Source organism: Aspergillus aculeatinus (assembly GCF_003184765.1).
Source record: "Aspergillus aculeatinus CBS 121060 unplaced genomic scaffold BO66scaffold_54, whole genome shotgun sequence".
Classification (NCBI taxonomy): domain Eukaryota; kingdom Fungi; phylum Ascomycota; class Eurotiomycetes; order Eurotiales; family Aspergillaceae; genus Aspergillus; species Aspergillus aculeatinus.
The window spans coordinates 96,962-124,321 of record NW_020291523.1 but is presented as its reverse complement, the minus strand read 5'-3'; the positions used below and the strand labels follow the sequence as shown (position 1 = coordinate 124,321).

At 52.5% G+C, this 27,360-nt stretch overlaps 7 protein-coding genes and 1 non-coding gene across 8 annotated transcripts; 6 read left to right on the top strand and 2 right to left on the bottom strand.

Annotated features, from left to right (window-relative positions):
- Nucleotides 1-91: 91 nt before the first annotated feature.
- Nucleotides 92-425, bottom strand: BO66DRAFT_303581 (NADH dehydrogenase [ubiquinone] 1 beta subcomplex subunit 3; the record flags this gene model as incomplete). The annotated part of the gene is made up of 2 exons (XM_025643226.1): nucleotides 92-242; nucleotides 328-425. Coding segments are annotated over 2 exons (249 nt in total), but the record flags the coding sequence as incomplete, so codon positions are not given.
- A 568-nt stretch (nucleotides 426-993) lies between these two features.
- BO66DRAFT_332368 (CCR4-NOT core DEDD family RNase subunit POP2) lies at nucleotides 994-2,687 on the top strand (the record flags this gene model as incomplete). The annotated part of the gene is made up of 3 exons (XM_025644134.1): nucleotides 994-1,095; nucleotides 1,132-1,545; nucleotides 1,707-2,687. 3 exons carry the CDS (start codon nucleotides 994-996, stop codon nucleotides 2,685-2,687), a joined length of 1,497 nt encoding a protein of 498 aa, XP_025499882.1.
- A 1,114-nt stretch (nucleotides 2,688-3,801) lies between these two features.
- BO66DRAFT_382194 (peroxisomal copper amine oxidase) lies at nucleotides 3,802-6,419 on the top strand. Its single transcript, XM_025645995.1, has 3 exons — nucleotides 3,802-4,500; nucleotides 4,551-5,801; nucleotides 5,876-6,419. The coding sequence occupies exons 1-3, from the start codon at nucleotides 4,047-4,049 to the stop codon at nucleotides 6,220-6,222; spliced, it is 2,052 nt and encodes a 683-aa protein (XP_025499881.1). The 5' UTR covers nucleotides 3,802-4,046; the 3' UTR covers nucleotides 6,223-6,419.
- Nucleotides 6,420-8,597: 2,178 nt separating this feature from the next.
- Nucleotides 8,598-10,334, top strand: BO66DRAFT_442445 (uncharacterized protein; the record flags this gene model as incomplete). Its single annotated transcript, XM_025651428.1, has 4 exons — nucleotides 8,598-8,637; nucleotides 8,692-8,697; nucleotides 8,798-9,078; nucleotides 10,248-10,334. 4 exons carry the CDS (start codon nucleotides 8,598-8,600, stop codon nucleotides 10,332-10,334), a joined length of 414 nt encoding a protein of 137 aa, XP_025499880.1.
- A 215-nt stretch (nucleotides 10,335-10,549) lies between these two features.
- Nucleotides 10,550-10,911, top strand: BO66DRAFT_190644 (uncharacterized protein). Its single transcript, XM_025642450.1, has one exon. It carries the CDS (start codon nucleotides 10,583-10,585, stop codon nucleotides 10,781-10,783), a length of 201 nt encoding a protein of 66 aa, XP_025499879.1. The 5' UTR covers nucleotides 10,550-10,582; the 3' UTR covers nucleotides 10,784-10,911.
- A 6,911-nt stretch (nucleotides 10,912-17,822) lies between these two features.
- On the top strand, nucleotides 17,823-19,477 carry BO66DRAFT_442443 (uncharacterized protein; the record flags this gene model as incomplete). Its single annotated transcript, XM_025651427.1, has 2 exons — nucleotides 17,823-18,145; nucleotides 19,288-19,477. The coding sequence occupies 2 exons, from the start codon at nucleotides 17,823-17,825 to the stop codon at nucleotides 19,475-19,477; spliced, it is 513 nt and encodes a 170-aa protein (XP_025499878.1).
- A 6,197-nt stretch (nucleotides 19,478-25,674) lies between these two features.
- On the bottom strand, nucleotides 25,675-26,133 carry BO66DRAFT_190618 (uncharacterized protein). Its single transcript, XM_025642449.1, has one exon. The coding sequence runs from the start codon at nucleotides 26,015-26,017 to the stop codon at nucleotides 25,778-25,780; it is 240 nt and encodes a 79-aa protein (XP_025499877.1). The 5' UTR covers nucleotides 26,018-26,133; the 3' UTR covers nucleotides 25,675-25,777.
- Nucleotides 26,134-26,443: 310 nt separating this feature from the next.
- On the top strand, nucleotides 26,444-26,515 carry BO66DRAFT_t271. Its single transcript has one exon. It is a non-coding gene; the product is annotated as a tRNA-Glu (tRNA).
- The last annotated feature ends 845 nt before the right edge of the window (nucleotides 26,516-27,360 follow it).

Here is a 27,360-nt window from a genome sequence, read left to right as displayed (position 1 = left end):
CTCAAACTGAACCACTCCGAACCGAACCCGCTCCGCCCCGCTCATCGTGTGATATGCTGAGACCGAACGGCTTTTAGTGGTGCTTCTCGTCGTGGTGGCCACCGTGGTGGTGGTCATCCTTGAGGAAAACGGCCTCGTAGGCGCAGTAGCCGGCGAAGGCGACGGTGGCGATGCCGAGGCCGGGGAAGATGTTCCTGAAGCGGTTGAAGCGGCTGAAGGGGCCGGTGTATCTCCATGCCTCGCTGTTTTTGGGCCTGCGTTAGTACAAAAAGATGCTCGATTTGCGAACGGCTGAATGAGAGATTTGAGGAGAAGGTTGGTTCGTACTAGCGAGCCCAGGGGTCCTTCTTGGCCCAGGTCGACCGGGGGTGGGCGGCGGCCTTGAATTCGTTGAGGTCGAAACCGGTGGGGCTGGTACGGGCCATTATGTTGGATTCTCGGGGGGTAATTTGGGAGGATGGATGAATTGGGGTTTGGCGAGGTCAGAAGGTGCAGAGTTTATAAGGGGTCTGCGGATTGTGGGGTGACAATTGAGGGAGGGAGACGGGGAAGGGAAGTTGAAGCTGTACGTGCACTGCACAGTGTGAGAGAGAGTCAAGTGAGAGAAGGCCTGGATCTTGGCGCGCTATTCCGGATTTGGACGATTCTGTAGCTTCCCGAGTCCCATCATTCGAGTCAATGAGGTGTGAGGTCCGACTGCACCTGGCACTGGGCAGTTCTCTTCTGCTTCCGTTGTCCGCCTTTCCACTCTCACTCCTCCCACTGCACCTCAACTCTCCGTCCTCTTCCCCCAAACTGCGAAAAAGGTCCCCCGAATCCTACTCGATCACTAACTAACCACCACCACCACCACCACCGCCACACTCGTGCTCGTGCTCGTGCTCGTGCTCGTCTCGCCCTTGTTCCTCTTATTCTTACAGCTATCATCCGAGTTCCTCACCTTCGAACCCGATTTATGACGGTTGCTCAGTCCCCCGTGTTCTCACATCGATAATGCCACCTCCTGTCGGCAGATACGGGCCTGCTGGCCTGGGCGCTTCTTCATATACCCACTTGCAGCAGGCCCATCTTCAGCAGCAACACCAGCAAGCAGCGGTCGCGGCAGCCCAACAACAACAGCAGCAGCAACAGCAACAGCAACAACAACATCACCCCGCCCACGCCCAATCCGCCAACACCGCTCTCCCTCCTCCCTCCCTCGGTGGTCACCCGGGTTTCGCCGCCGGGAATCCCAATACCAACATCAACCCATTCACCCTCTCCGGCTCCGGCATTGCAAATGGCATCTCGGTGGCAGGCTTTGGCGGAGGCGCCGCGGATGCAGGCGGTACTGGGCTCGCCAGCCATGCGGCTCAGATGGGCTTCGCCCGGGGGGCGCAGATGCAACAACAGCAATTACATCAGGCCCATGACGGGCGGATCGCACTCGAGTCCAAGGCGGGCGGCGCCGTGAAGACGCGGATCCGTGATGTATGGAGCCACAACCTGGCTCAGGAGATGGCCATCTTGCGGCAGTTCGTGGAGAAATACCCGTACATCAGCATGGTAAGGCGCCTACTCCTCGACTCGAAACGTGGATGGGGACGGCACGCAACACACGCTCGCACAGTCATCGCTCTAGCCTAAACCGCGCTTACCACTTTCTGTCCTATCGCGCGCATCGCATTGCAACTGTTGTGTAAGCTAACGGGAACCAATCGTCCTAGGACACCGAATTTCCCGGCATCGTCGCACGCCCGATCGGAGCGTTCACCAACAAAGCAGACTACCACTACCAAACCCTCCGGTGTAACGTCGACCTCCTCAAAATGATCCAACTCGGCATCACCCTGTTCTCTGCCGAGGGCGAGGTCCCGCCCCCGAATGCCACCGACGCCAATGGTCAGCCCCTCGGCAACAGCCTCGTCCCGGCCCCTTGCACGTGGCAGTTCAACTTTCGGTTCTCGTTGGAGGAGGATATGTACGCCCAGGAGTCGACGGCGATGCTGGCCAAGGCGGGGATTGAATTTACGATGCACGAGAAGAACGGCATCGATCCGTTCGAGTTTGGCGCGCTCCTAATCAGCTCGGGGCTAGTCCTGCTGGACGACGTGCACTGGGTCTCGTTCCACTCCGGCTACGATTTCGGTTACCTGATGAAGATCATGCTCTGCAAGCCGCTGCCGGAAAGCGAGGAGGAGTTCCACAAGCTCTTGAACATCTTCTTCCCGTCGCTGTACGATATTAAGTACCTGATGAAGCACGCCGGGCGCAACCAGGCCGTCAACGACATCCCCTTGACCCCGGCCGCGGCCCAGATCCTGACGAATCTCGGTCAGAAGTCGGGTCTTCAGGACATTGCGGACGAGCTGGGCGTCAAGCGCGTGGGAATCGCCCACCAGGCTGGGTCCGACTCCCTCGTCACCGGCGAGATCTACTGGAAGATGCGCCAGCTGGTCTTCGGCGGCACCATCGACGACTCGAAATACTCCGGGCAGATCTGGGGCTTGAACGGCCAGATGCCAGCACTGCTGTACCACATGCAACCTCACCAGACCCCCAACCTCAATGGGGCCACCATCTACTCGGCCACGGGCACCCCCAGCACCCCCAACGCTGGTCACATCGGCGGAAGCCAAACACCACACACAATGACCCCTGGTGGTACTGGCGGTGTATTGGCACAGTTCCAGGCTGCCAAATCGTGAGGGATTTTTCTGGTCCGCGCTGATCGGCAGTCCGCATCGTCTCCCCTCCTTTTTTTAAGGCATTCGAGCCAGGTGCGCCGAGGTCTACGATCTCGCCTTCGCAATCCTCCCGAACATTTAACTCTTTATCCTTCTCGTTTCTGTATAGGAACCTACACTGCGGCCCACGATAATCCCGCCCATCCGAGGGTGTTTTCGATATGGTGGATACATATGTGCTTTCAATTGCTGATGTCTAAGCTGGGATTTCTGGTTTGTCTTTGCCTTATTTTCTTTTTTTTTAGCTGGTCTGTACCCGGTGGGAGGGATGGGAGGAAACCCTATACGATTTGATGGATGTACATAGCATGTGGCATCGGTTGTGCTTTCTTGGTGCATTTGTTCCTTGTTCGTTTGTGTTGCTAGTTTGCTCTCTCGGTTCGTCCATGGAGTTCATCGCCTGAAGTGCCTTCGTATAGTCTTGGAGGTGGGGTTTCTGCAAGGGTGTATGGTGTTCTTCTTACGGCTGGAATATGATCCTCTTTTTTTTTTCTCTCTTTCATACTGTTGTGGTGGCGTTTCCGGGACTTATCTGCTGAGGGAGCGATGCGATGCGATGCGATACCCGATCGGCTTCTTATCACTGAGCGTAAAGAAATTGTCATTGTTAGAGATAGGTTCCAGTTTGAATTGACATATCCCGATATGTGTCACTTGGGGGGTTTGCCACTTCCGTTGGCAGTGCTGAGTCTAGTGTATGGGGGGATGCGATAGGTGGAGAGAGTGGGGAGGGGGTTTGACAGATCGCATTGGATTACTATGTGTGATTACTACTACCTAAAGCCTACGAAGTAAGTTACCTAGTACTACGGAGTACTATCAACCCCTCATCCCGCAACTGAAGCATTGGGTAAAAGCATGCGAATGCTGAGTCTGGCCCGCTCAGGTTCTCATTTCCGCTTTCGGCTGCCTCGGCCACATATCGGACGCTAGACTAGGTTGGGAAAAGGGATCCGGGTCTTGGGTTTATCGGCGATGCACTCTCCATGCCAGGTGCGCTTATCGTATACACCGCTGCTGTTATCGTTCATCCGGAACGAAGTCACTCAGTCACTCCTACCCTTCGCACAGATGGCTGTTGGACACGGTTTGTTTTAAAACCCACTGGGTCCGCCCTTCATGGTTGTCGGAATAATTAAAGAGTCTCACAAGACTGTGCTGGTTGTGTCTGTGTCTACTCACTCTCTCCAGCATCCGCCGTGATAATCTCCCGGCTCTACCCCACACTTTCTCAGAAATAGTTATACATTCCTCGAACTCCGGACCCCACGAGGACACAACGACCAAACACTCCCTTGCCATACTCTAACTCTGCACATCATGGTTCTCGACCGCTTGCAACAGTTGGCTCACCATGTCAAGGCCACTGCGCCTCCTCCTCACCCCCTCGATCCTCTTTCGACATCGGAAATAGATACCGCGGTGGCCCTGATTCGCAAGGAGCACGGCAAAGTCAACTTCAATGCGGTCACACTCTACGAGCCCCGCAAGGTCGAGATGATGGCCTGGCTGGCGGATCCTCAGAAGGCCCCTCGCCCTGTCCGTATGGCAGACGTGGTTGCCATCGCGCCCGGTGGCAAGGTCTACGATGGCATTGTGGATCTTGAGCAGGAGAAGGTGATCGAGTGGAAGCACACACCTGGCGTGCAGCCTCTGATCACGATGGAGGATCTGCAGGAGGTGGAGTCGATCGTCCGCAAGGACCCTAAGGTTATCGAACAGTGTGCTATCATCGGCATTCCCAAGGAAGAAATGCACAAGGTCTATTGCGATCGTGAGTTTTGATCTTCGGTACTTTTTGATGCTGGTATTGACTGGATTTAGCTTGGACTATCGGATACGACGAGCGCTTCGGCACCGATGTCCGCCTGCAGCAAGCCCTCATGTACTACCGCCCGCACGTTGACGATTCTCAGTACACATACCCCTTGGACTTCTGCCCGATCTTCAACGCCGAGACGAAGGAGGTCATTCACATCGATATTCCCCCTGTACGGAGACCGATCAGCAAGGCTCCTCCTAACAACTACGACGTCAACTCCATTGAGAAGAATGGTGGCTTCCGCACGGATATTAAGCCCATCCACATCACCCAGCCCGAAGGTGTCTCCTTCAATGTCAACGGACGCAACATTGACTGGCAAAACTGGAACATCCACGTCGGATTCAACTACCGCGAGGGTATCGTGCTCAACAACATCACATTCAACGACAAGGGCAACGTTCGCCCGGTCTTCTACCGTCTCTCGCTCGCGGAGATGGTCGTCCCCTACGGTAACCCCGAGCACCCCCACCAGCGCAAGCACGCTTTCGATCTCGGTGAATACGGCGGTGGCTACATGACCAACAGTCTTTCCCTGGGCTGTGACTGCAAAGGTGCCATCCACTACATGGATGCCGCCTTCGTCAACCGCGCCGGTGCCAGCACCATTGTTAAGAACGCCATCTGCATTCACGAGGAGGACAACGGCATCCTCTTCAAGCACACCGACTTCCGCGACGAGTCGGTCATCGTGACCCGTGCCCGCAAGCTGATCATCTCGCACATCTTCACCGCCGCCAACTACGAGTACTGCGTGTACTGGATCTTCCACCAGGACGGCACCGTGCAGCTGGACATCAAGCTGACGGGTATCCTGAACACCTACGCTATGAACCCCGGTGAGGATACCAAGGGCTGGGGCACCGAGGTCTACCCCGGTGTCAACGCGCACAACCACCAGCACCTGTTCTGTCTGCGCGTGGACGCCAACGTTGACGGGCCCAACAACACCGTCTTCCAGGTCGACGCCGTCCGGGGCCCCGGGGAGGTCGGCAGCGCCGAGAACAAGTACGGCAACGCCTTCTACGCCAAGAAGACCAAGTTCAACACCCCGCGCGAGGCCATGTCGGACTACGACGGAAACACCAGCCGCACCTGGGAGATTGCCAACACCAACAAGCTCCACCCGTACAGCAAGAAGCCCGTGACCTACAAGCTGGTCAGCCGCGAGGTGCCTCCTTTGCTTCCCAAGGAGGGTGGTCTGGTCTGGAAGCGAGCTGGATTCGCCAGACACGCCGTTCACGTTACCAAATGTGAGTCCCCCACCTCCCGCGACTTCTTTTTGCTTGCTCCCAATAGACTTGGAAACTAATCTTGGCTGAAACAGACTCCGATGACCAAATCCACCCCGCGGGCCGCCACGTCCCCCAGACCTCCGGCGAACCCTCTCAGGGTCTCCCCGCCTGGATCGAGGAGGCTGGCGCCGATAGCTCCATCGACAACACCGACATCGTGCTGTGGCACACCTTCGGCCTGACCCACTTCCCCGCGCCGGAGGATTACCCCATCATGCCGGCCGAGCCCATGACCCTCCTCCTCCGGCCCAGACACTTCTTCGCCCGCAACCCGGCCCTGGACGTGCCGCCTAGCTACGCGCGCACGCCGTCCCAGATCGCGTCGGATTCGTGTGGCTGCTCGTGCAAGAAGAGCGATGGGTCGAGTGTGCAGGTTTGATCCTCCTGGCGGATCGTGACTTTTTTCTTGTATATACCATTGGTCAGGTTTTATTGGATTTCTTTTCTTGGTTTGAAGCTTGCTACATGGCTGTAGGGAAAGTCTTGGATGTAGAGTATTCACGGCGTAGAGCTATTCACTGGGCTCAGCTATGTAGATGGTGGTTGGATTAGGTGCCAGGATTCTGGCCGTGAAATTTATCTTTGATGGTCTTGTTCTTGTGAATGTTCAAGGTTCTTGGCTTTTGGCTAGGCTGTTCACAGCATTCATTGTCCTTATTCATACATTCAATCACACACATTGTGTGAATGGCTGCCGTTCCATTCCTTTCCGTGAGCTTCATCCTCAAGCCTAAATACTCCCTCTTCTCGCTCCTCCTTCTTTTCTTCTCTTCCTTCTCCTCTCTTCCATATTCTTCAACCTTCTTCAACCAACTTTTTCAACCATCTTCATCCATCAACCATCGTCATCTGCCTTCTTCATCCTCCATCTTCGACATCCACCATCCATCCACTTCATCCACTATCGTCATCCACCTTCTACGTCCTTCGTTCATCACCTTTGTCAAACATCATCGTCGACCGTCGTCCATCTTCTTCAACCACCGCCTTCATACACCGTTCTATGGCTTCTCCCCTTTTTTTTCTAGAGGAATGGAGGCACCGGGACATGTCGACGCAGGTCGGCAAGATTGAAAGGAGAGAGTGGACTGTCTTGGACCATCTGAGCCCCTGGGAATCTTGCCTCTTGTTTGCGCTTGCTAGCGCGAGGAAAGTCCACGCTGGAAAGTTCAAAGTCGCGGGTCTCGAACTTCGCCTCGTGTCTAGTAAGTCGTCGTCCCTGTACGTGCGTTTTCCCAAGATTCTAATGCCTACTGTCTGACAGAGAGATTCTACGTCATCATCTCCTGTCTCGCCCGGCTCAGGATGAGTCTCGTCGGCTTGGAAAGGCTCTATACGATGACGAAACGCGAGGCGCTTGAAGACGTGCTTGAGTGGGAGCATCAGGGTCGGGGCCGCTTCCGGACACCTCTGTGGTGGGCCGGGGTGGGCAAAGGCTGACTACCCCGAGGAACCAAGTGGAGGCGTGAGACTATGCCTAGACCCCATACACCGTGGGGCTCAAGGCCCCCGGCTCGGTGCAGAGGACATCCTCTTTCAAGATGTCGCCAGATTGACGAGGTCGATGATCTTTCAACGATGCGATCGCGCACCTCAATAGCCTGGACTTGAAAGACTTGAAGACCATGGTGGGTGGCAAAGGAATTCATCCCTCGAGGGATCAAGTGGGGAGGTGAAGACCCTGCTCGATCTCTAGATACTATGGACGTCAAATGAGTGAGCAGGTACGAATACTATCGTATACCAAGGACTCCGGTGGAAACGCCTACCGAGTTGAAGTGAGTTTGTTGTCCCAAGGGACAGTCCGTCTGTGCGTCGTGACTAAAACAGAGGGCTGATAACGTGCTACGCAGCTGGTTATCTGGAATCCGTCCATCAAATCGGGGTTTTTTACGATGCTTCCTCGAGCCATACAGTAAGTTCTTCCCTTGTTGTAACCAACCTACGACTAGATGGGGATATTTGGCTAATCAGAATGCTCCTACCGTTTCGGTGGCAGATTCTATCGCTGCAACGAATAGGTCGGTCCATTTTCCGCACTCACCGCGATGTGACCAGCTTCCTTGAGAACTATGGCACTGAAGTTCTCATCCATGGAGCTTGCCTAGAAGCCTATACTGCATACATAACAAATGTTCTGGGACTGGACGCGAGCCTTGTGGGCTTCCTCGAAATGTACCCAGACTGACGTTCTTGATGGATAGGTCGCAACCTCGACGAAAGACTTTTCGGGGTCCGCAATTATCTTCAGATGGTAAATAACCCTTTTTGTGTTGTGTCTTTAATAATCGCAAATGATTCTGACCGTGAAAGATTGCTAGGTCTAGAAGGTTTTGTTGACGAGGATAACGCGGTCTTCATCAAATGCAGTGGATTAATTCAGAAACGAGCTTGGGTCGATAAATTTCTGTTTGCCCATGGGCTGGTGTCCCGTTGGGCAGTGGTTAAGCCCTTCGTGGAGTATGCTAGGACCTGACTACCTGGCGTTCGATATTGTGTCCATTGCTAGGCTAATTTGTTCCGGACACTCGGGTCACGGAGAAAGAGAATGGGCAGGTCTTGCCACTCGTGCATCATTTGTTCGAGCTGATTCACTGATATGGCCGGGTATGTTCTCTCTGGCCTGACTCCTTGTCTGGGATAAACATGGAGACACAGCTCAGACTACCTTGAAAATTTTTGCCACAGATGTACGCAGGCAGGGTTGGCGTGCTCTCTCGTCGCTTCGGCGGCGGGAGAGACCTACTGCCTGCGATGCCGCAGGTCCAAGAGAGGTCCCAACGGGTGCACGCCCGTAAGTTCTCCCACTCTCCGCAGTCGTTGATTGTGTGCTGACCCCCTTGCGCAGTCGTTGGTCGACGAATCGCTTGAGGATATCGTCGTTGCGTTAATATAGACCGCAGCTGCCGGTGAGGCGGACGAGATAAAGCGACTGATCGAATATTACAAAATAGAGTACACTAAGTATCGACCAGCGACGCCCCGCCTACCTCATTCGCTTCGCCGGCGGTTACGGCGCCGCTTGGACTTCGCCCCGGCCCGGCCCAGCCCCGCCGCCCGCGCCTTTGCCTCCGCCTGCGCCGCCGGCCTGCCCCCCCACGCGCCTTCTTCGAAGGGGTTCTTGTTGGGTGGGAGTTCCACCATTGGTGGGTTAACCGAATTTCAGGCTGAAATCCCCGATATGAGCCCGTGCGATCTCCGCGGGAGGATCTTCCGTTCCGTCTATATCGAGTGTGTATGCTTGTGCTTCGGGGAACAAATTCTTCGACAGAAAGAATGCATCCGATCATGAGGTCCGTGGTCTAAAAGGCAATCCTCAAGACTGTTCTGCCACTGTGACTGAAGACTCTCTAAAATTGGAGGAGTTCATTGCTGTTTCAATACATGCATGCACTTCTTCTCAATACCATCCACATCAATGAGCTTCGGTCAGTCCAGGAGGAGCGGATCGAACATCTTGCTCCTGCTTGTGTTGCTTTCTCTTGTTCGCACTTGCTCTCTCGCTCGCTCGCCCTCTTTCCATCCGCGTCCAGAACATCGCAGTTCCCCAATATTTTTCTATCGACTCTATGCCAAAACATCCGAAAGGCGCAAAGTCGACCGACGCTTCCCGCACTACAAACTGTCCCGCAAGAATGGCAGCTGCTGGAAGGAGGGACCCATTTTCAGCTTGGAAAGACACTGCGACGTATGTTGATCTCGTTCTGCCCAAACGAAAAGCCCATCCCGAGGTTTCTCGATGGCTATCTCGATGGCCCGAACTGGGGGTCGCACAACAGCAGGTGAGGGTCAATGGAGTCGCGATACCGAATATCTTCCAGATACCCTATCACCAACCTCTTTACCTGGTGAAAATCTGTCTGTCCTTGGCATGTTTCCAAAAGTCTGCGATCGAGCCCGGACAGCCATTGAGGCACTTGCCAGTCAAAATCCAGTCTAATATTCCAAGCTCCGGAGCGGATCTCGCCTGACTTTATAGTCTTTTGAAGAACCATTCGAGGCTGGTCAGAGAGTTCCTTCTAGATTTATGGCTGCTGAGCGGGTAATGATCGGAGAAGCGGCGTCGGTGATCTGATACAGATGCACAGAAGATGTCTCTCGATATGACCATCTCACTTGAGCAGAATGAAGGACAACAAGGAGCCCCGATACTGGCGCTGTTCCAAGAACGGGCGTGAGATGCTAAAGGAGAAGACGTTCACGGAACAACTCCGAGCGATAAATAGATTGATGCGTCACCACAGGACTATCGAAAGTAATCGAATTCTACTTCCCACCTTGTGTTTTTTGTGATTACTTTGTCACCATGGTATGTCTTGCTTTTTCGCGTTGGCTTCAATTGTTTTTCCCCCACCGCGTGAGTGGAATGTGCTCCTAGGTTGGACTGAGCTGACTTGTGCTTAGTGCACCACAAGCGCCCCTCCTACAGTTGAGGAGGACATTGCCTCCGCCTCGCGATCGCCGCCCGAAGGGGCCGTGTTCAGCAGCTGACAATGAGCAATGTCTTGGAGACCCCGCGATCCCTGGGCCTACAATCTCTGGACCTCCCCCGCTGGCGGCGGGGCAACTCAGATGGTGATCTACATCTATGCCACTGCTCTACAGCACGGCGCAGTCTATGATGTCTTTGACACCTGCCTGCATAATCTTGATTCAGTCCTGGAGCTCATCCGCATTCGCCTTCCTCAGCCTAATCTCCTAAAGGGGTAAGCGCTACATTCCACTTGGTACCAGGGGAGATGTCTGCTGTTGCCTTTTACAGCTGGAAAGAGGTTTACTTCCAGCGGCGGCGGTCCGTACGGGCCAGCCAGCCTGTGCCTTTGTCTGGGATTTTTTTATGGATTAAATTCATGTTAGCCTGTATGGCTATACTGAACCGTTCCAGTCACTTTTGTTTAATCTTATCTACAAAGCCGCTCGCCGAGTCGACGCACAAGTGACTTCCTGAGCAGCACGGGGCAAGTCTTCTGCGATCCGACTGCACAGACCCCATAATGTGTGAGCTCAGGGTGCTCTCAATCAGCGATGCGCCATCTTCCTGATACAGCTCGGACAAAGTCAGCCCAACCATACATCACGCACCGAATTTGACGTGAAAAGCCACATAATGGCTGTGCCCCTCGGCCATGAAGGAGGAACAATCACCTTTTCTCTCCAGCCACATTACTATCAATTATGATACAGGCAGTTGAAAGACTTCTCCGTGTGTGACAAAGACAGATTGCATTACCGACGCCATCAACACCCACGCGAATGAACTTGGCCTCGGTTAGTGCTTCCAATAGCGCAATCCAGAAACATGCTATGCCGCAAGTTTTCCTCTCCTGAGAACTGCGCCTCATTAAGCGCTACAAATCTGCGGGAGCGCTCAGCGTTAATCGTTGTGGGCAAGTTGCCTCTTCTCTTTGAAAAAAAAAAAAAAAAAAAAAAGCGCCCAAACTTCAACGTCTATGCGAACGGCTAGTCGGATAGATTTGCATCCAGGGTAGAAAGGCTATATTCTACTGAAGCGGTTTCTGAGCCTGTCCACAATTTGATAAGCCAGACTGAAAGCCATCCCACCCGATGACTGTTAGAGAATGGTTGAGTGCACACATGCAAGGGGACGGTGATTATGCCAACAAAGATGATGGCGGCCCACTGTCCTTACTCGATGGAGGCGTATCTCAAACTGTTATCTCCAGTTCTATGGCCCCTGCAATCCGTCGGACCCAATCTTTCCAGATGGAATCAGATCCGAGAGACCATCGAACATAGGCTCTCCCTACGCGGAGTCAACACAATTAGAACCTACTACTTCGGAAGCGTCCGGCAAACAAAAGACGCGAGCACGTCTAGCATCGTCTCTGGTTATTCAGCAAGCAGCACCAGCTCCCCCACCTGTTGACGAAGGAGATGCTATGGAGGTCGACGAAAACGAGGGGTAGGACGTTGTCGTTCGAAAGCTTTTCGATCTGGTGGACGACGGAGAAGGGGGCGCAAACATCACTGAGATTCTACGTCCACCAGCTAAGTGGCATGCGTCCGATCATGATGCAACAACAGAAGAATCCCGATTCTCATTACTCGCTTATCTGAAGGGCCGCGGGTCGTGAGTTGGTTGTGTAATCCTGGCCACCTCGGCGGGTCCTGTCCGAATTGTCACTTCAATTCGCTGGGCCGTAGCCGTCACCGCCGCCGATTGGGTATTGGAATTTTGATGACGCAGCTCAAGACAGGGTCGACAACTTCCAGGACTCGGATAGGTTCACAACAGAGAGGTATATTGCTTTGGTACTTGGACCACAAACAACCGAAACCGTGACCGTCTTTACCGTCATATCGACCGGAACCAGTCCGATATGGAGATGATTAATCAAGTTCTTGACGCCGACGACAAGAACAAGAGACGGCACCATTACCACCACCACTACCACCACTACCACCATCACACAAATTCTACCAACTACAGACCACGCGACCCACAGAAGTCTTCGACCTGTGAGTGCGGCACATAACCCTCAGCCTTGGCCACCGTACACTGGAGATGTCTAGAGTAATGCCTAGTGCCTCGGCTCCCGGAGAGACGCTTACAGAAAAACAAGCTTTCCGCAACTTCTTTGCGCAGTCCATGCGCGGCGAGGATAAAACAACCAAGGCTTCTAAGCCAGAGACATGGCCGGTGCTCTCCTAACACTAATCGTCGCTCTGCTAGTTGGCAACCACTACCAACTTCATCCAACTGTCATCTCCTCACAAGAATCGAGCCCATTGCGAAGCCAGCTGTCATGTCTCTATTTGCGCGTCTAGTGCTTGCTAGAATGTCGCATTGTCTCTTAAATCGACAGCGCTCCGGCTTCCACCAACTGTCACTTGGGTCCGCGGAGGTCGTGCTCAGCAGTTGACCATGGCAAATATCGTGGCAGCCTACGCGGTCCACGGTCCTATAATGTCTGGACCTTCCCCGCCTCCTGCAAGCACACCCAGCCAGCGAGTCCTAGCTAAATAAGGAGAATTGCATACGTGAAGAAGATCAAGCTATCCCAGCACCACTAGGGTTCTCGGTAATGAGTTCTCTTCCGCCTGAATCAGCTCTTCTGTCGTGGAGAGCGGTACGTATGACAGGTGACGAAGACTCCATTCGCCTATAGCTATACTAACCATGGCACTAGACATGACTGTGAAGAACTATGAGCACGACTCCGGTGAACAGTTCAAGCCAGGCTGCTGTTTCGATGCCGTTTCGTCAATTGAATGCAGCCAATGCGCCGCGCGTAAAGCGAATTGTGCGCCCGTGAGTAAAAGGATTTTTTTTTTCTGACATTGGCCAGCATTCTTCGATTGTCGTCAAGCATTCTGTTCAGCTCATGCGATATCCTCAGTCGGGGCTCGCTCGCCAAGAGGATGGATTGTGGTCCAGAAGTGATTATGGTTGCTTCAATCCTGGCATGTTCGAACGCTACTCTCAACTCCACGAGGGATGTGGCAGTTACAGCACTCCGGCATGTATTCGGACACAGAGAACGCTTTCGAATTGATTGCAGCGGTACATATGAAGAAAGCATGCGCCAAACATGATCAACTGATAGGATCACGACCTGATTATAAGCAGTCCGGTAAGGGGTCATGCCAGGAAGGATGGCACGAGAGCAATCAAGCACTGTACCGTGTGCGATGTACAGCCCCGATGTACAGCCCCAATTTGACCACGCCAGCCCACATAAACAGCATCAGTGCCAAACCTCGCAGGATTCTCCTGCGGGACCAACTTCAAGAACGCCCTTCCAGCAACTCAGCATGCCATTCCATTCTCTGGATGATCATAAGACCTTTCAGGAAGAATGGCTACGACTTGTCTGAGGAGTCATCGACGTGCTCGGTACACGACCAGATACACAGACCCAGAAGATCAATCGCTGCTGCATTGCGTCATTATGAAGAGGTGTTCTTCGCCTTTAGCACCCCGCGGGTGGTGGCTTCCGTTGGAAGACCGCGCGTCTAAAACTCTGACTGGGGACTTGGACCGAGCGAGGCGGGAGCGCGAAATGGTACCCTATATCCGGTGTCATCCCTCAGAATGCGATTTCCTATGTTTTGCTGAAGGTGGATTGCGCAGATGTCTGGCTTAACGGCTGCTTGTATATGCATCCGGCATATAGACTTTGCCGTTATAATACAGCATACTGGATCCGTTTTCTGACACCTTGCAAACTCCGAGGTCGTGTGGAGGTAAGAGTTCGACCTTCGCATGGATTACTGGTTGATGTTGCCTTGGTATTGTTACTTCTTGACAGATTGCGACGAAAGTACCCAGCGCTTCTTAGTCCAAGTGTCGCAGAAGACCTGGCTAGAGAAGCGATGAGGCGGCGTTGTGGAGACAACGTCAATAAAACTCACCCACCCTTCAATTACCGAGAAATCATCATGGCTACAAACACACAGAAAACAGATGTTAACCAGGGCCTAAACCCGCCTGCGCTTGAAGCCCGCATGTTTGCTCCGGGGAAGAACAAGAAAGGCAGTAAAAAGACCCAGAAGGGGGCGGGTTTTGGAGGCGGACTCCTCGGAGAGGGCCTCCCCGCCACCCCCACGGGGGAACGGACCGTGGAAGCCCCAAGCTTGCTAGGCACCATGGATATTGACATGGGGATGTATGAGGACAGCTACCCTCCTCTCCCCGATGATGACAGCGACCTAGACATGGACGAAGAGCGGGCGTCCCCTACCCATATGTAAAGAACTCAACCCGACCCAACCTGCAGGAACCGGGAAGCTGGGCTGAAGAAGTGGAGGACCGCCAGGCTCGGACTGATAAGCCGAAGGCGAAGCAGGCGAGGTAGGCGAGGAGAGCAGCGGCCTGTGAGGAGAGACTGAAGGGCCACAAGGCAAAGGAGGCATTGGGGGTCCCCCCTGAGCGACCCTGTGACAGGTGCGGTGGCTTTGATCACTACACCTTCTCGTGCACAGCGCCAAAAGAAGAAACCACCGAGCGCAAGAAGAGGAAGGCCCAGGCCCCTCCGCCCCTCCTCACCTCGGATGGCTCTCTTATCCCTGGACCTTCACCTAACAAGCGAGAGAAAAAGAAAACCAAGAAGAAGGAGGTGGGGGACTTAACCCATCGAATGAAGAACGAAAGATCCGCAGTCATCCTTGGTTTGCGGGCTCGACACCTATAACCGCCTTTACACCACTCATTCGATGTGCTTATCTTGCAGTCCGTCCTGTCCGCATAGGCAAAGCTGCACATGGTGTAAGGTGAGACCTTGACCGGATTTGACACCATTGGCTCACAACCATGCTACAGAGTTGTACTCACTCGCGCTGCCTTCGACTCTGCGACTATGGCAGCTTTGCAAGATATTCTAGACGAGCCAATCGCCTCCGTTGCAGTGGTCCGAACTTGCTTCTTTTCACGCAAATCTCTACTGCTGTGGATACGATGTGCAAATTCAATAATATTAGACTGATGGCATGCTACATTGGTAGCATGTCATCGTGCGTTCTTCCTGCATTCTACGATTGCGTCTCAGCTTCATTGAGGTTTACTTGAATCTAGTCCATCAATGCAGAATAGCTGAAGAGGCTCAGGCCTTCGACTTACAGGTCTTGATTTCCAGAAGAGAAGAAAATCGATGGCGCTGTTGGAAGACGCTTTTGAAAAGCTTCATAAAAGAAGTAAAAGGTCCTCGCGCAGTGCCCCTGCGGTGCTCGCCGAGAGGCATGAAGATTGCCCACATGGAACCCTGATACCGTCTCCCATAAGACCAACAGCGAGTCTAGATTTGACGCCGCGCTGGTCGCGCGCGGGAAATTCTCGTTCAGCACGAGCGCGAACATACCGTTGGGGCACTGTCCTCGTGGATAAGAGCCTCGGGCCAGTCGCGCAGCACGGACGCGTCGACGACTTGCGAGCGTGCCTGGTCTGGAACCACTCAGGCAACGAGCTTCCGATTTATGTGCGCAGATCTCGAATCACTTTGGGTACCCTCATCACAGACGGATTGACGGTAGCACGCGACAAACATCAAATGCGGTGGAAACGGACGAAGCCAAACCTGCTGTTCGTAGCTCTACCTACATGAACTTGTCACCCGTTCGCGGCCGGCAAAACAACTCCTGCTTTTACCTCTGATGAAAAAAAGGTGTTTGTCAACATTGAGCTCGCACATCGAAGACACCTGTTTGTGAGCGATGAGGATCACCCAGGAAGGTATCGATGGATCATGGGGAAGTTGCGTACATTGATCATGGCCTCTTCATGGTTTGGACTCTGAACCGTGCTGTTTCAGATTGACTTCATGTCTCTCTGTATCGAACGGGGTCAGTACCCAGTGTCTACCATATTCACTCGTCACGCTGCCGGGCCCTGCGCTGGTTTTGTTGTTTCGGTGCGGGTGTTCCTGTTCGTCTGGGGTCTTCTGCCTCGTTCTTGGGTTTTGTTTTCTCTGTGCGCCGTTCGGGGCAGGATTGATTGTCTTCTGCGCGTGCCTGCCCCAACCAGCACAAAGTCCGGGATTTCAACTTCGGCAGTGACCTTCAGTATTGCGTTTGCTATAACGAGCTCGCTAGCCAGTTGTCTCTGGACTTTCCGCATGACAAACTTATCAACCACCGATGGTTATACGATCCCAGGTCAATACTCAGACAAGAGCAGCATTATGGTGAGGAGGCCTTACGCCTCTGAATAGTGGAAGTCACAGGCATACCGAGAAAGGCACTTTGGGACGAGTCTCCCAATAGGACCCGAGCTCGCGAATCCTCAGCGAAATGTCGGCATATCCCTTAACAACCAAACTCTTGGGGTGCGACTTGTTTGGCTGCCGCCACTAAAACAACTTCCCAACAATATGTTAAGTCTAAGGAAACCCGCCTCACGTCCAGGGGAATATGTATAAAGCTCATGAGACAGACGGAAGAATTATGGAGGCTTACTACCATCATCGATATCGTCAGAAGTATTCTGGGCTCATGAAGTCAGGCGATTGGCACCAGCTCACTACCCGCGATGAGACCAAATGGCCTCTTCCGATATGCGAACTCTTTGATATGCAGGTGATATTGACGCGGATCTTGCGGCTTTCAGGCGTTCTGATACCGAAGGACTTGTTGAAGACACCGAGTAAGGCTTCAGAGCTGGGCACAGCGTTCAACGCTGTCGGGTTCGTCAACAAGATCTGTCACACGACGGCAGGCATCTCCTTCCGAGTCGCTGTTTCTACTTACATGTTTTGAATCAGTGGAGCCATCTCACAAGCTCAGCTACTTCAGAAGTTTCCGGGAAACGAGTTTACAATGGTGCATTCCAGGTAGCATGACCATTCCGGGTTCCAGCATCTGGAGGAATGGATTTCAGAGGGGAAAAGGATCTCTAGTCGGGTGCTGGATTCCCCCATCTAGCCTAGAACCGGCTGAAGCTGAGATTATTCTCTTCCTCAAGCCACCGGACAGACGGAGCCATCGGGATGACCTGCTGCAGTAATCCGAAGGCCATGGCGGTCTCTTCATATGCTACGACCCAGATAGCATAGAGCAGTTCACTCGCTTTATCATCGTACACGCCAAATTTGAGGAGACGAAAAACAGATCAGGCATCACCACTAGGTCTGGAGGCCAGCACCTAGACCCTATTCATAGGAACCGGGTGACCGGTATCCCCCGGCGTCCAAGGAGGGAATCCCGATGGAGGTGCGGATCCCCAAACGGTGCAGTGGGCAGACTTGGACTCACGTCCACAGCTATGAAGCTAAATGTCTGGTAGTCTGGGGGCGTATTCTCAGAGAAGAGGCTCACCTTGACCAGGGGTAGTTCATAAGGCTGGCGCAAAGCCTGAGCAATTTGTGGGGCGCCTACCGCTGGGTCTCGGTGAACTCACAGGGTGTGCGTGAGCCTCCTCCGGTCTGGCATATTACCGGAACGCCGTTCCCAAAATCGCCGGCAGACATCGTCGGGGCCATCCAAATCATCGAGCGTTCTGAGTGAAAGGATGACCCTGTGCTATGCATGGCTGGAGCGGAGCAAATCGAGAGGCTTGGTCGCGAGTTTGATCGCGCGGTTCGGAATGGCGACGGAGACGTCAGCATTATCTTAAGTAGTGTCGGCAGGTTTCTCCGGCGGATTAAATACATCAGCCATAAAGACAATAGCCGCTGGTTCGGCAAGAGAATGCTGTCCGAGATTCCGAACCGGCAGGAGCGCATTCTCTGCAAGCTGGATGACGCGGATGCGGAGGCCCTGGTTCACGAAGAATCCTCGCTGATCGAAGGAGGTGGCGCAGTGGTTCCCAGCTCAGGACAGAAAACTTGCAGACAGCGGACCCCAAGGAAGTACAGTGGAAGTATTTGGTTGAGTTGTCCAGTACTTTAGCACACCGCAACACGCAGGACTTTGAAGAAGACATCAAGAACGGCCTAGCATATTCGTTAGCACTGTTATGCTGAGTCTGAACCCAGTTCGTCTGCTTCTTTCCTGCGACAGTCGAGTTTCCATGCAAATTTCAAGCGGGCTACTGCAGGAGCTTGTTTCAGAGCCCTGCAGAGCTTCCTTTGCGAGAACACAGTACTTGCTATCTATGGAATCAGGATTTCCAGCGCCCAGAGCTCGAGCGACTCAACCTCGTTGAAAATCAGACACGCTGAAATACAGCAGACCGCGATCAACAAGTTTCGCCGATGGCATTCTGGCTGCTGTTGGAACCCTGCGTGTATAATAACCGGCCCGCCTCACAGGGGCAGATAGTGCGTGCTAATATATTTGGGTGCCGTATGCGTGCGCTGTCTTACCATGGTCATGGTCGGGTTTTCCGGCAGCCCATTCAGAATCTTGATTGGCCTTTTCCTCTTTCCCTATAGCTCTCAACAAGACAGACGGTAGAGAGCTTTGGCCTCCAGCGGAGATGGGGCGGGAATCTCACGGCTTCTCCCATCACCCTACAGCTTGGACAATATCGTTACGTGATTGCAAACGACCCCAGCTTCCTTGAGTTGGATGCAAGCTTATGCGTGACCCTGCTGTATTGTGACCTAACTTAATACTATTGAGGCTTGTATTGCAGTTGACCTCTCCATGGCTCTCTGCAGGAGAAGAATTAATATGCTTCTTCTCTCTCTATACAACTCACAGAATGCCGGTATCAACGAACAGCTGACAGATCGGTACGCAGATGCTAGATGCAAGCCTCAGGTATGTACTGACAGTATGCGCAGCTTCAGAATTCGTGGCTGACTGCTTTCACTATTTCTCTGTGAAAGGACATCAGTGCTCTAGGGCTTTTTTGCTTGAAGAGAAGGCTTGTTGTTATAGTCTACAGAGGAGAGATGCATGGCCTGTTATATCAGTAAATGGTCCTACATCAGAAGTCATATTGAAAGAGATCCTAGACTACTCTCTTTGCGATGCTCGGCGGATTTCGCGAACTTCAGTCCCTGAATTTTGTCATTCTCTGGGTAATGAATTAATCCTGACCCAGTTGCATTCCTACCCACTTGACCATCGCTCAGTACGGGGCATCTTTGCCGGGTGGAGATGACGACACGAGTGACGAGTTTGACGAGCACATACTCGCGGTCCCCGACTGGGAGCGAAAAGGCACCATCAAGAACCCACGAAACAAGAATCGGCCGTGGGATCAACCACGTGGGAATCTGGAGAACATCTGAAGCGATCATACAGGAATGACGGGCGAAGTTTGTTACTGATTCAGTACCTTTATTCGCTGGGTAAGGGCTGCAAAGTGGCAGCCTCCGTTTCTTAATCAAGTATCAGTATGCCTACAAGAGCACTCGCTTCATCGAAGGACATATCCAACAGGCAGACGAAGCAACAGCCAGCGGGAAAATGCAGTCGATATCGTGAATAACAAGCTGTGCTGTGAGTTCGTCAAATCCCCGGCGTAGTATAGCACTCACGCCTCATTTGAGCAATCACTTATGCCCCTATGTTTACAGTGATCCCCGAAAGTCATACAGGTTCTTTGATGCCGACGTGTTCAATCAAGCGGCCAGCTTCCCTCGCTATTCTTCCGAATGCTGGCAACCTACCCAGTCACATGCAGAAGGATAGACACACGGGGGAGGCTGTTGATGCGTGTTTATGCTCAATAATGGGCTTTAGAGCACATGCAGCCTCTTTGGGTATTTTGATTCAAACATCAGGCCGAAGTCAACTATCCGGGCTCCGTCACTCTCTCGTCTGGACTGAGGTGATGCCACGAATGAGAGAATTCCTGCGACAGATCTTAAAAAATTCTGGGAGTTGAGGCAAGACACACCTGTCTATGAGGGGGGAAGCTACCATCGGAGGACTCCGACAGCCAGGTTGGGATAGCCCTGGGGAGACGCTCAGCAGCAGCTCAGCAGCCCAGACGACCAGTTTGATACTGCCCCGGCAAAAAACCCAACAATGCCTGTCAAAACGCAACCCGACCTCTTCAAACACACCCCAACCTTTTCAGACACCCACCATGAACCAGAATACTATGCGCACTGCGAGCCTCTCATTCCAGAATCCCATTGGCCAGTAAAGCCTAAACCCACAGCCTCTGAGCAGTGGCTGGGTATTCTGGGTTGAGGCCTGTCGTGGCCGCGTGACCCCGAGAAACCCATGAGTTGTGCCTATGATCAGAATGAGAGGAAAGCACCGTGGACCCCTCCACGGGCCTCTAAGTACCATGAGCTGCCCACCCTATCATCCTTCGATGAAAGTTACATCCATAAGCCCCACATTGCAGCACTGCTGGATCTGTCAAGGTTAAGGACTGCCACGGGCATGATGAGCGTATTCGCCAGACTAGACAGTTAAACAAAGAGTTCATCGACGCACGACCAAACAACCATGAAGTGGACGGGAAGTCTTATATCATGTCAGATATACATAATCAAGGTTAACCACGGTGTACTCGCCATGATGGTTCTTTGGTTTGAGCTCCGCAACTCAACGCGCTGGTCACGTCTTTTTATGCAGCGGCCAGGAGGCCTGGTGATCAGATTCGTGACAGCTCTACTCTCGATGGGAAGCTATACCCTGAGGTAACGTCAGGATCCAAGATCAACATAAGCAATACGCTGTATAATTGGCACTGGCCCGTCTCCAATCAATTAAGCTAATGCGATACATGAGACGCAATAACATGAGACGCAAAAGACAAGCAGATGCGAACCGCAGACTCTGCTGAGACTGATATTCGTGCTTTTCTGGGACTAATCGGCTATTTGGTCGCTGGATTCCTCCTTCGGGTACGGTATACTTCATGACGTTCGAGGCGTGCAGAAAGCTGTCATCAGGTCAATTCTCTGGCAGATGTTGAGTCAATGGTGCTGGTAGGCCTCGGATACTGTTCATCGCCTCTATGAAGTCGATGATATCACCATCGCCATCATCAAAATCGTCATCATCATCACTTAATCATCCAGCACTTGCCTGCTTGACATGAGCAAAAGGATGTTCCTCGTTTCTTTGACAAGACTCCGTTGCGGTAACAGGAGCTAGCTACAGTCTAGTATCTGCGGACAACCCCCAAATCTCAAAGAGCGCACTGTGGAAAATGTCGAGAAGATCAATTTAGCTCTTGATTTCTGCAGTCGCTACCTGAACTCGATCAACTTCATCAGTCACAAGTAAAACTCGACGTGGACTTCTTCATCAAACCGCTCAACTTCGTCAGGCTCAAATCTCTCGGCGACCGCCTCGGCGAAGGCACTGTGACTCGCTAACAAACAAGATGTCATGTGTTAAGCAGCTGGGGATTTTGAAGTCCCACAGTACGCGAACGATCAAGGTGTCACTTCAGTTATTCGCAAGAAGGAGACCATAGATCTTACTCAGTATGCTGCTCGCCACACCTGAGATCCCCTCTGCAAGCCCGTGCGGGTTATCGAGGTCCGAAAGGACAGCTTAGAGGACTCAAGGCTTGAGTGAGGCTCTGTCACATTGCACTTACCAATAAGGTTGAAAAGCTTGTGCCGCTCAACTACATACCGCGAGAAGGAGTCAGGTGCGGCTCCAACAATAGAGCCCTAACATTGTCTTTCCTCAGAGACAATGCTAACCTTATACGCAATGTCCGGTTCGGCCTTTCTGGCAATGACCGGCCAGTATCCATCCCAAAGCGCAAGCTTTCACTTGAGCGACTGGGTGTGCTTACGCGCAATGATGGCTGTGTCAGTGTTAGAATGCTGACTATAGCATCACTGCTGACGTCTCTGTCCCCCCGGCAAGACGGCCGTGCTTGGTTCTTGCCGGGGGGAGTCAAGGAGCACTGATCCTTTAGTCGCTACTACCCCAGGAGATTCCATAATTTGGATTCCTTCATCAAGGATCAAACAAAAACGGTCGCAGGTATCGTCTTTACTTACAGCTGCAGCTCATACCTGCGTGTGCCATGCGACTTCAAGCCATGGCCATGGACCTCATTGTCGCTGGTAGGCACGTGGCTAAGAATCTCGAGCAACTCAGAAAATATTCCGGGTAGATCTACGGTCGCTATCCTAATACAACCATTCAAGCAAAGCTTGGGGATGGGACGACAGCAGTGGCTATCAAAGCGACATCTGCCTAGTCGGCTTCTTTGAAACGGGGTAGAGACTTGAGTGTGATGAATGGGCGAGTATTTCATGCGTGAATCCACGCTCTCTCTCGATAATGCGACAAGAATCCAACGGGAGTTGTTTTGTTTTCCAAGAAGACATCTTCGGCATCCTCGCTGATGCATTAAGACATGTGTCAACTGCACACGAGATCCAGAACCGCTCAGCAGCCGCCCATGATGAAACAGACGGCGATCATGTTAAAGCAATGGGGTCAGGTACACCGACCTCCCCAAGGACTTCAGTGGGACAACTTGAGCGTCGTGTCATACTGCGCGTGGTCGCAGAGATAAGTGACGTTGTGCAATCACCACGTCCGATTATCCGGACATTGAGGAAGCCCATGTCTAGACTTCCTCTCTCATGAAGTCTGAATCTCTTCTGGTGAAACAATCCAGCGCATCAGATCCGTTCCTTCTACCATGTTATTCAGCAAACCTGTCTATAACACGCGAGCGTTCCACGACGAAATGTTCAAGTGAGCCGTCAGCCGACGAAAACCTCTCTCATTCTCCTCACCTTCGTCAGATGTCACGCCAGTAGCAGCATCGTCTGCCTGCCCATCTTCAACACTAAGTGTCCTCAGCAGTCAGTGATGCAGCCGAAACAGTATCATTCAGCGAGAGACAGCGCGTCACTCATGCCCCTCATTTGCAATGCCTCTATCTAGTATGGCTGGATGGGTCATGGATACTCTAGAACTTCAATGAGGTAAACGAATCTAGAGGACTAGGTAACAAGGTACGGACTAGGTAACAAGGTACGGAGCATGTGAGGTCGAAGAGAATAGCCCCACGTTTCACTTGACAATCAGCTACACACACTCCCTTCTTGAACATAACACATACGTGTCTGAGCTTTTTACTCTTACAACTATCGACATGGGATAGTTTCTGGCGACTTGATTGCCCATACCTACTGCTCAGCTCGGTTGGAGTCCGGCTTTTTGAGGATCGTGAACCAGTATGGGAGAAACATCGGAAAGGATGCCAATTGAACATCAACCTCCGACTTGGAAAGAAGTTGTGACACGAAGCAAGTCGTCAAAGTGATGACGGTTTGGCAAACGGATGCGGCCAAAGCACTAGAGGGTTTTGATTAAAATCTTGCCGCGACCTCAAATCTTACTCCCTACCCACGGTTGCAGAGTATCCAACTCTAGCTACCTCGGTGTGCTCTGACTTCTTCAATCACTTCCACTTCATACTCTCGGTTGTATCCTCTCATCAGGAGTTACTGAATTGAATACTTCATGGCGCTCATGCGGGACTCGCTCCTCCATCGGCAAAAGCGGTTCGGCACCAGGGACATTCTGGAGTCCCGAGACCCCGAGACAGGCAAGCCCCGCCAGTGGAACCAGTTCCTGGGTAGCCTCGCGGTTTTAATTAAACCAGTTGCTGCATGGTGATTGGCCTTGATTAAAATTCGCAAATCCTCGCGGCTTTGGTTACTAGGTCACTCGGAACAAGGCGCCAGAAGGGATGAGGAGCCTCCATAATCTCTCCCAGGCCTCGGGAGGGCCTTGTACTCGCGTCCGCTGGATAAATCGCCGTCGTGGGTATGACAGTAAAAGGCCCCGCCGTGGGGACGGCGTTAAACAAACCCAACCACCCTTTATCTATCTGAGCAATCACTATGGTCACGAACACTAAAAACACAGAGGTTCCGCAGGGCATAAACCCCCCTACGCTGTCGGCCGGTATATTTGCTCCAGAGAAAATTAAGAAAGGCGCTAGAAAGACCCGAGGGGAGTGGGTTCCGGGGGCGGACTCCACGGGGAGGGCCCCCCCGCTACCCCGAAGGGAGAACAGACTGTGACTGCACCCAGCCTGCTGGGGGCAAAGAGATCCAAGCCCAGGCCAAGAATCTTGAGCTGTGGCGGGAATAGGCGCGGGGAGAATGTGGAAACGGTTGGCCGCCCTACGGCGTACGCGTATGTGATGCATGGGTGTACATGTATATGGCCATTGGGTACCTGACTGCCTCCCAACGAGCATCAGACTACCCCGTTAATTTCAACACCGACAGGCGGATTCGAGTTGACCACGTTCGTTTTTTAGCCAACAACTGTCTTTCGTTTACACGGTAAATCCGGTTGCTTGGTCGCCAATGTCATAATTTGCGCCATAGCAATAACACTCTTCTTCTTGGTCGAGCGGTGATTACCTCTTAACAACCATCACCTTATCATCCAAGTTAATCACCCCGAAACTTCATTACATTCGCTATATTCCGGAAATTCCGGATCATACGCCCATTCCAGATACCTTATCTGATGCTGTTTCCACGTCCTGGACTTCCCCTGTCCTTGTATACGGACCACACTGTACTGTGGTACGTCCGACAACTTTGGATGCACCATTGGAGGGAAACGGAGCCAACTGCTTCTGCGTCTGGCCTTTTCGAGTCGAGGGGGAAATGCGCCACCTCGCTTGGATATGCAATTTCATGCGAGAATTAGCATTTCAGCGGACGGCAGACGGCAGACTCAGTGTGGACTAATTCGGGCAATTCGCGGACAATGCTTATCCTGGGCGCAGCCAACCAGCGCTACCTGGATCTTCTCAGTTTCCCTCATAGTCGGCTTCGCTTGCAGTCAGAGGACAGAGTGCACATCAATTTCGATGCGCCTACTTATGATAGAGAGAGTACGGGGGTTGGGTGTGGAAGTTGCTGGGGAGCTTTCCCATGGCAGTTATGAAGAGCCTGTAGGGTCATTGATTTTTCGTTGTCGTTTGTCTGCTGTTTTGATACTCCCGCGCCACGGCAATGCTGTCGAGGCTGCCTCCGTTGAATGAACCCCGGAATTGCCCCTCCGGGGCCGGCGGTAGAACGCAGACCATCAGTCTCCACGGCCAAGACGTCCGACCCGAACCATACCGCGAAGCTTGTGCGGACCCGGAGGGCTAAGCTAGGGGGCGATACGGATGCAGAGTATGCCGGTGTCTATATGGATGGGTCCTTCGTGGCCCTGAAATTTGCGACTCCAGCACCGGACGACGGGGCATGGGCGATTGTTGTCGATGAGATTAGGAAGGTCCTGGAACCACTGGGCACCTCGGCGAAACCGGTGGCCCCAAGGAAGGGGCTATGGCTCGTCGGGATCAAGGATACTTCTAAGGCCAACCTAGCCATCGGGGGCGGGTTTTGCTTGTTGGCCCTCCTGTAGCTTTTGCACTTAGACGCAATCAAAGCTGTCGCACTTGATGCAGCGACTCACTCGGGTAGTCCTTACTCATCGCACGGAGAAAGGAGTTTTGAAATGCCATACGGAAGAAGACCAACAACGACTATGCAGAGGCAGCATTCGAACCTCCCCGCACCCTATCAACCAGCACTATTCAGTGGTTGGAATGGTGCAACTGCTGGATGTAATCAAGAAATACTCGGAACTTGATTCGACAGCATGAGGACGATGGTGACCAAAATGGTGACGATCCTGTCGAGACATAAATGAGACCGAGAGACGGCTGGGGACCACCGCTTCAATAGCCCAGGCCCAGACAGCCTAGTATGGAGCATTTCTTCGGAGGCCATTCCCACCTGCTCTGCATTCCGTCTTCGTGCTGACTTCTGCCAGCACCATCCTAGGGCCAGGTGGGGTTGAGGTTGCATCTCCGAGTTGGTATTAAGCCACTAGCCTCCAATTGCTTGGGAAAACACTGTATGTACTCCGAATTAGAAGAGCGATCTGTTCTAGAATGAGGAATATGTGACGTCGGAAGGAAGACCAGACACATGGTGGTTTGGTATATCTGAACCTCCCGTGCAGCGTAGAAATATGTATCCGTCATACCCAATCCCCATATTCTCGGATCAATCAACAAGCGTCGATATCTCCATGAAACCAATTCAAACAGACCACCAGTTCACTCCCGACATTCCACCCACCCTCGCATCACAGTACCATAATAAGCAAAGGATAAGTAGGTTCCGGATTGAAGCCGAACCATGGCGCCGGGTTGTTAGAGTTGACGTGAACCACACTGTGACAGCATAATGACGATGTATTTTGTAACAGAAGCGCTCGTTCAACAACCATCCGATGTGGTGTAATGGCTAACATCGCTGTCTCTCACACAGCAGCTCGGGGTTCGATTCCCCGCATCGGAGTTCTCTTTTTGCCCATCCATCTTCTAGACCTTGATCAATCGGCCATGGAAAGGCGGATTTGGTAGATTAGATGAACGAATAATTGTTTGTTTGTTGTTAAAGATACTATACATGATATCACTGTCGTATTTTTTTTTCTCGGCCGGGGTAAAAATCTCCCCTCAAGTCGTACATTGAGGTAGATAGACGTTGCTATACACAAACAAACAAAAAACAAAACAAAAGAGAAATTCGATGCGGGGAATCGAACCCCGAGCTGCTGTGTGAGAGACAGTCAACTTTTTGACGTTTTTGTGATGCTGCTCGGCACGCATCCCTAAGTTATTTGCGCAGTTGCAAACGTGGATGATGTCGGGTGCGCTTGGCCTATGTAGGCCTAGCTGCGATGTGCCAGCTGAGAGCTCTGGTGCTCGCCTGTTCCTACAATGGCACTTCGTTTTGAGCAAGCGTAGGCAATTTAGACAGCAGCACTGGATCCACCCATTTCAGACCCTCATCTAAATCTACTGTATGTGGATGTCAATGCACGAGTGACTACCCTCGAGAGACCAATGGAAGGCCGCGCAACCCAGCGTCCATCAAGACATAACTAAAATGTACTGTCCCATAAAGCGAGTCCCAAACTATCAAACCTAAACGCCAGGAGCAACGCAACGCAACGCAAGAGAACAGAACAGAACAGAACCACAAAAGCACAGCAAGCAGAGTAAGTAGTACATCACACATAACCATGCCATACGATTACCAGCGTAGACGCAAACAACCTCATCCCATGACCGGGCATACCATAAGCATCATCCATTCATCATCAGCCCACCCTCAGCTCAGCTCAGCTCAGAGACCCC

What these genes read in the sequence shown, in the direction of transcription:
- BO66DRAFT_382194 (XM_025645995.1), top strand. Translation starts at nt 4,047, where the DNA reads ATGGTTCTCGACCGCTTGCAACAGTTGGCTCACCATGTCAAGGCCACT. An exon ending in GCACAAGGTCTATTGCGATC is followed by an intron (nt 4,501 to 4,550) that starts GTGAGTTTTGAT and finishes GACTGGATTTAG; the next exon opens with CTTGGACTATCGGATACGAC. An exon ending in CGCCGTTCACGTTACCAAAT is followed by an intron (nt 5,802 to 5,875) that starts GTGAGTCCCCCA and finishes TGGCTGAAACAG; the next exon opens with ACTCCGATGACCAAATCCAC.
- BO66DRAFT_190644 (XM_025642450.1), top strand. Translation starts at nt 10,583, where the DNA reads ATGTCTGCTGTTGCCTTTTACAGCTGGAAAGAGGTTTACTTCCAGCGG.
- BO66DRAFT_190618 (XM_025642449.1), bottom strand. Translation starts at nt 26,017, where the DNA reads ATGCAACCTCAACCCCACCTGGCCCTAGGATGGTGCTGGCAGAAGTCA.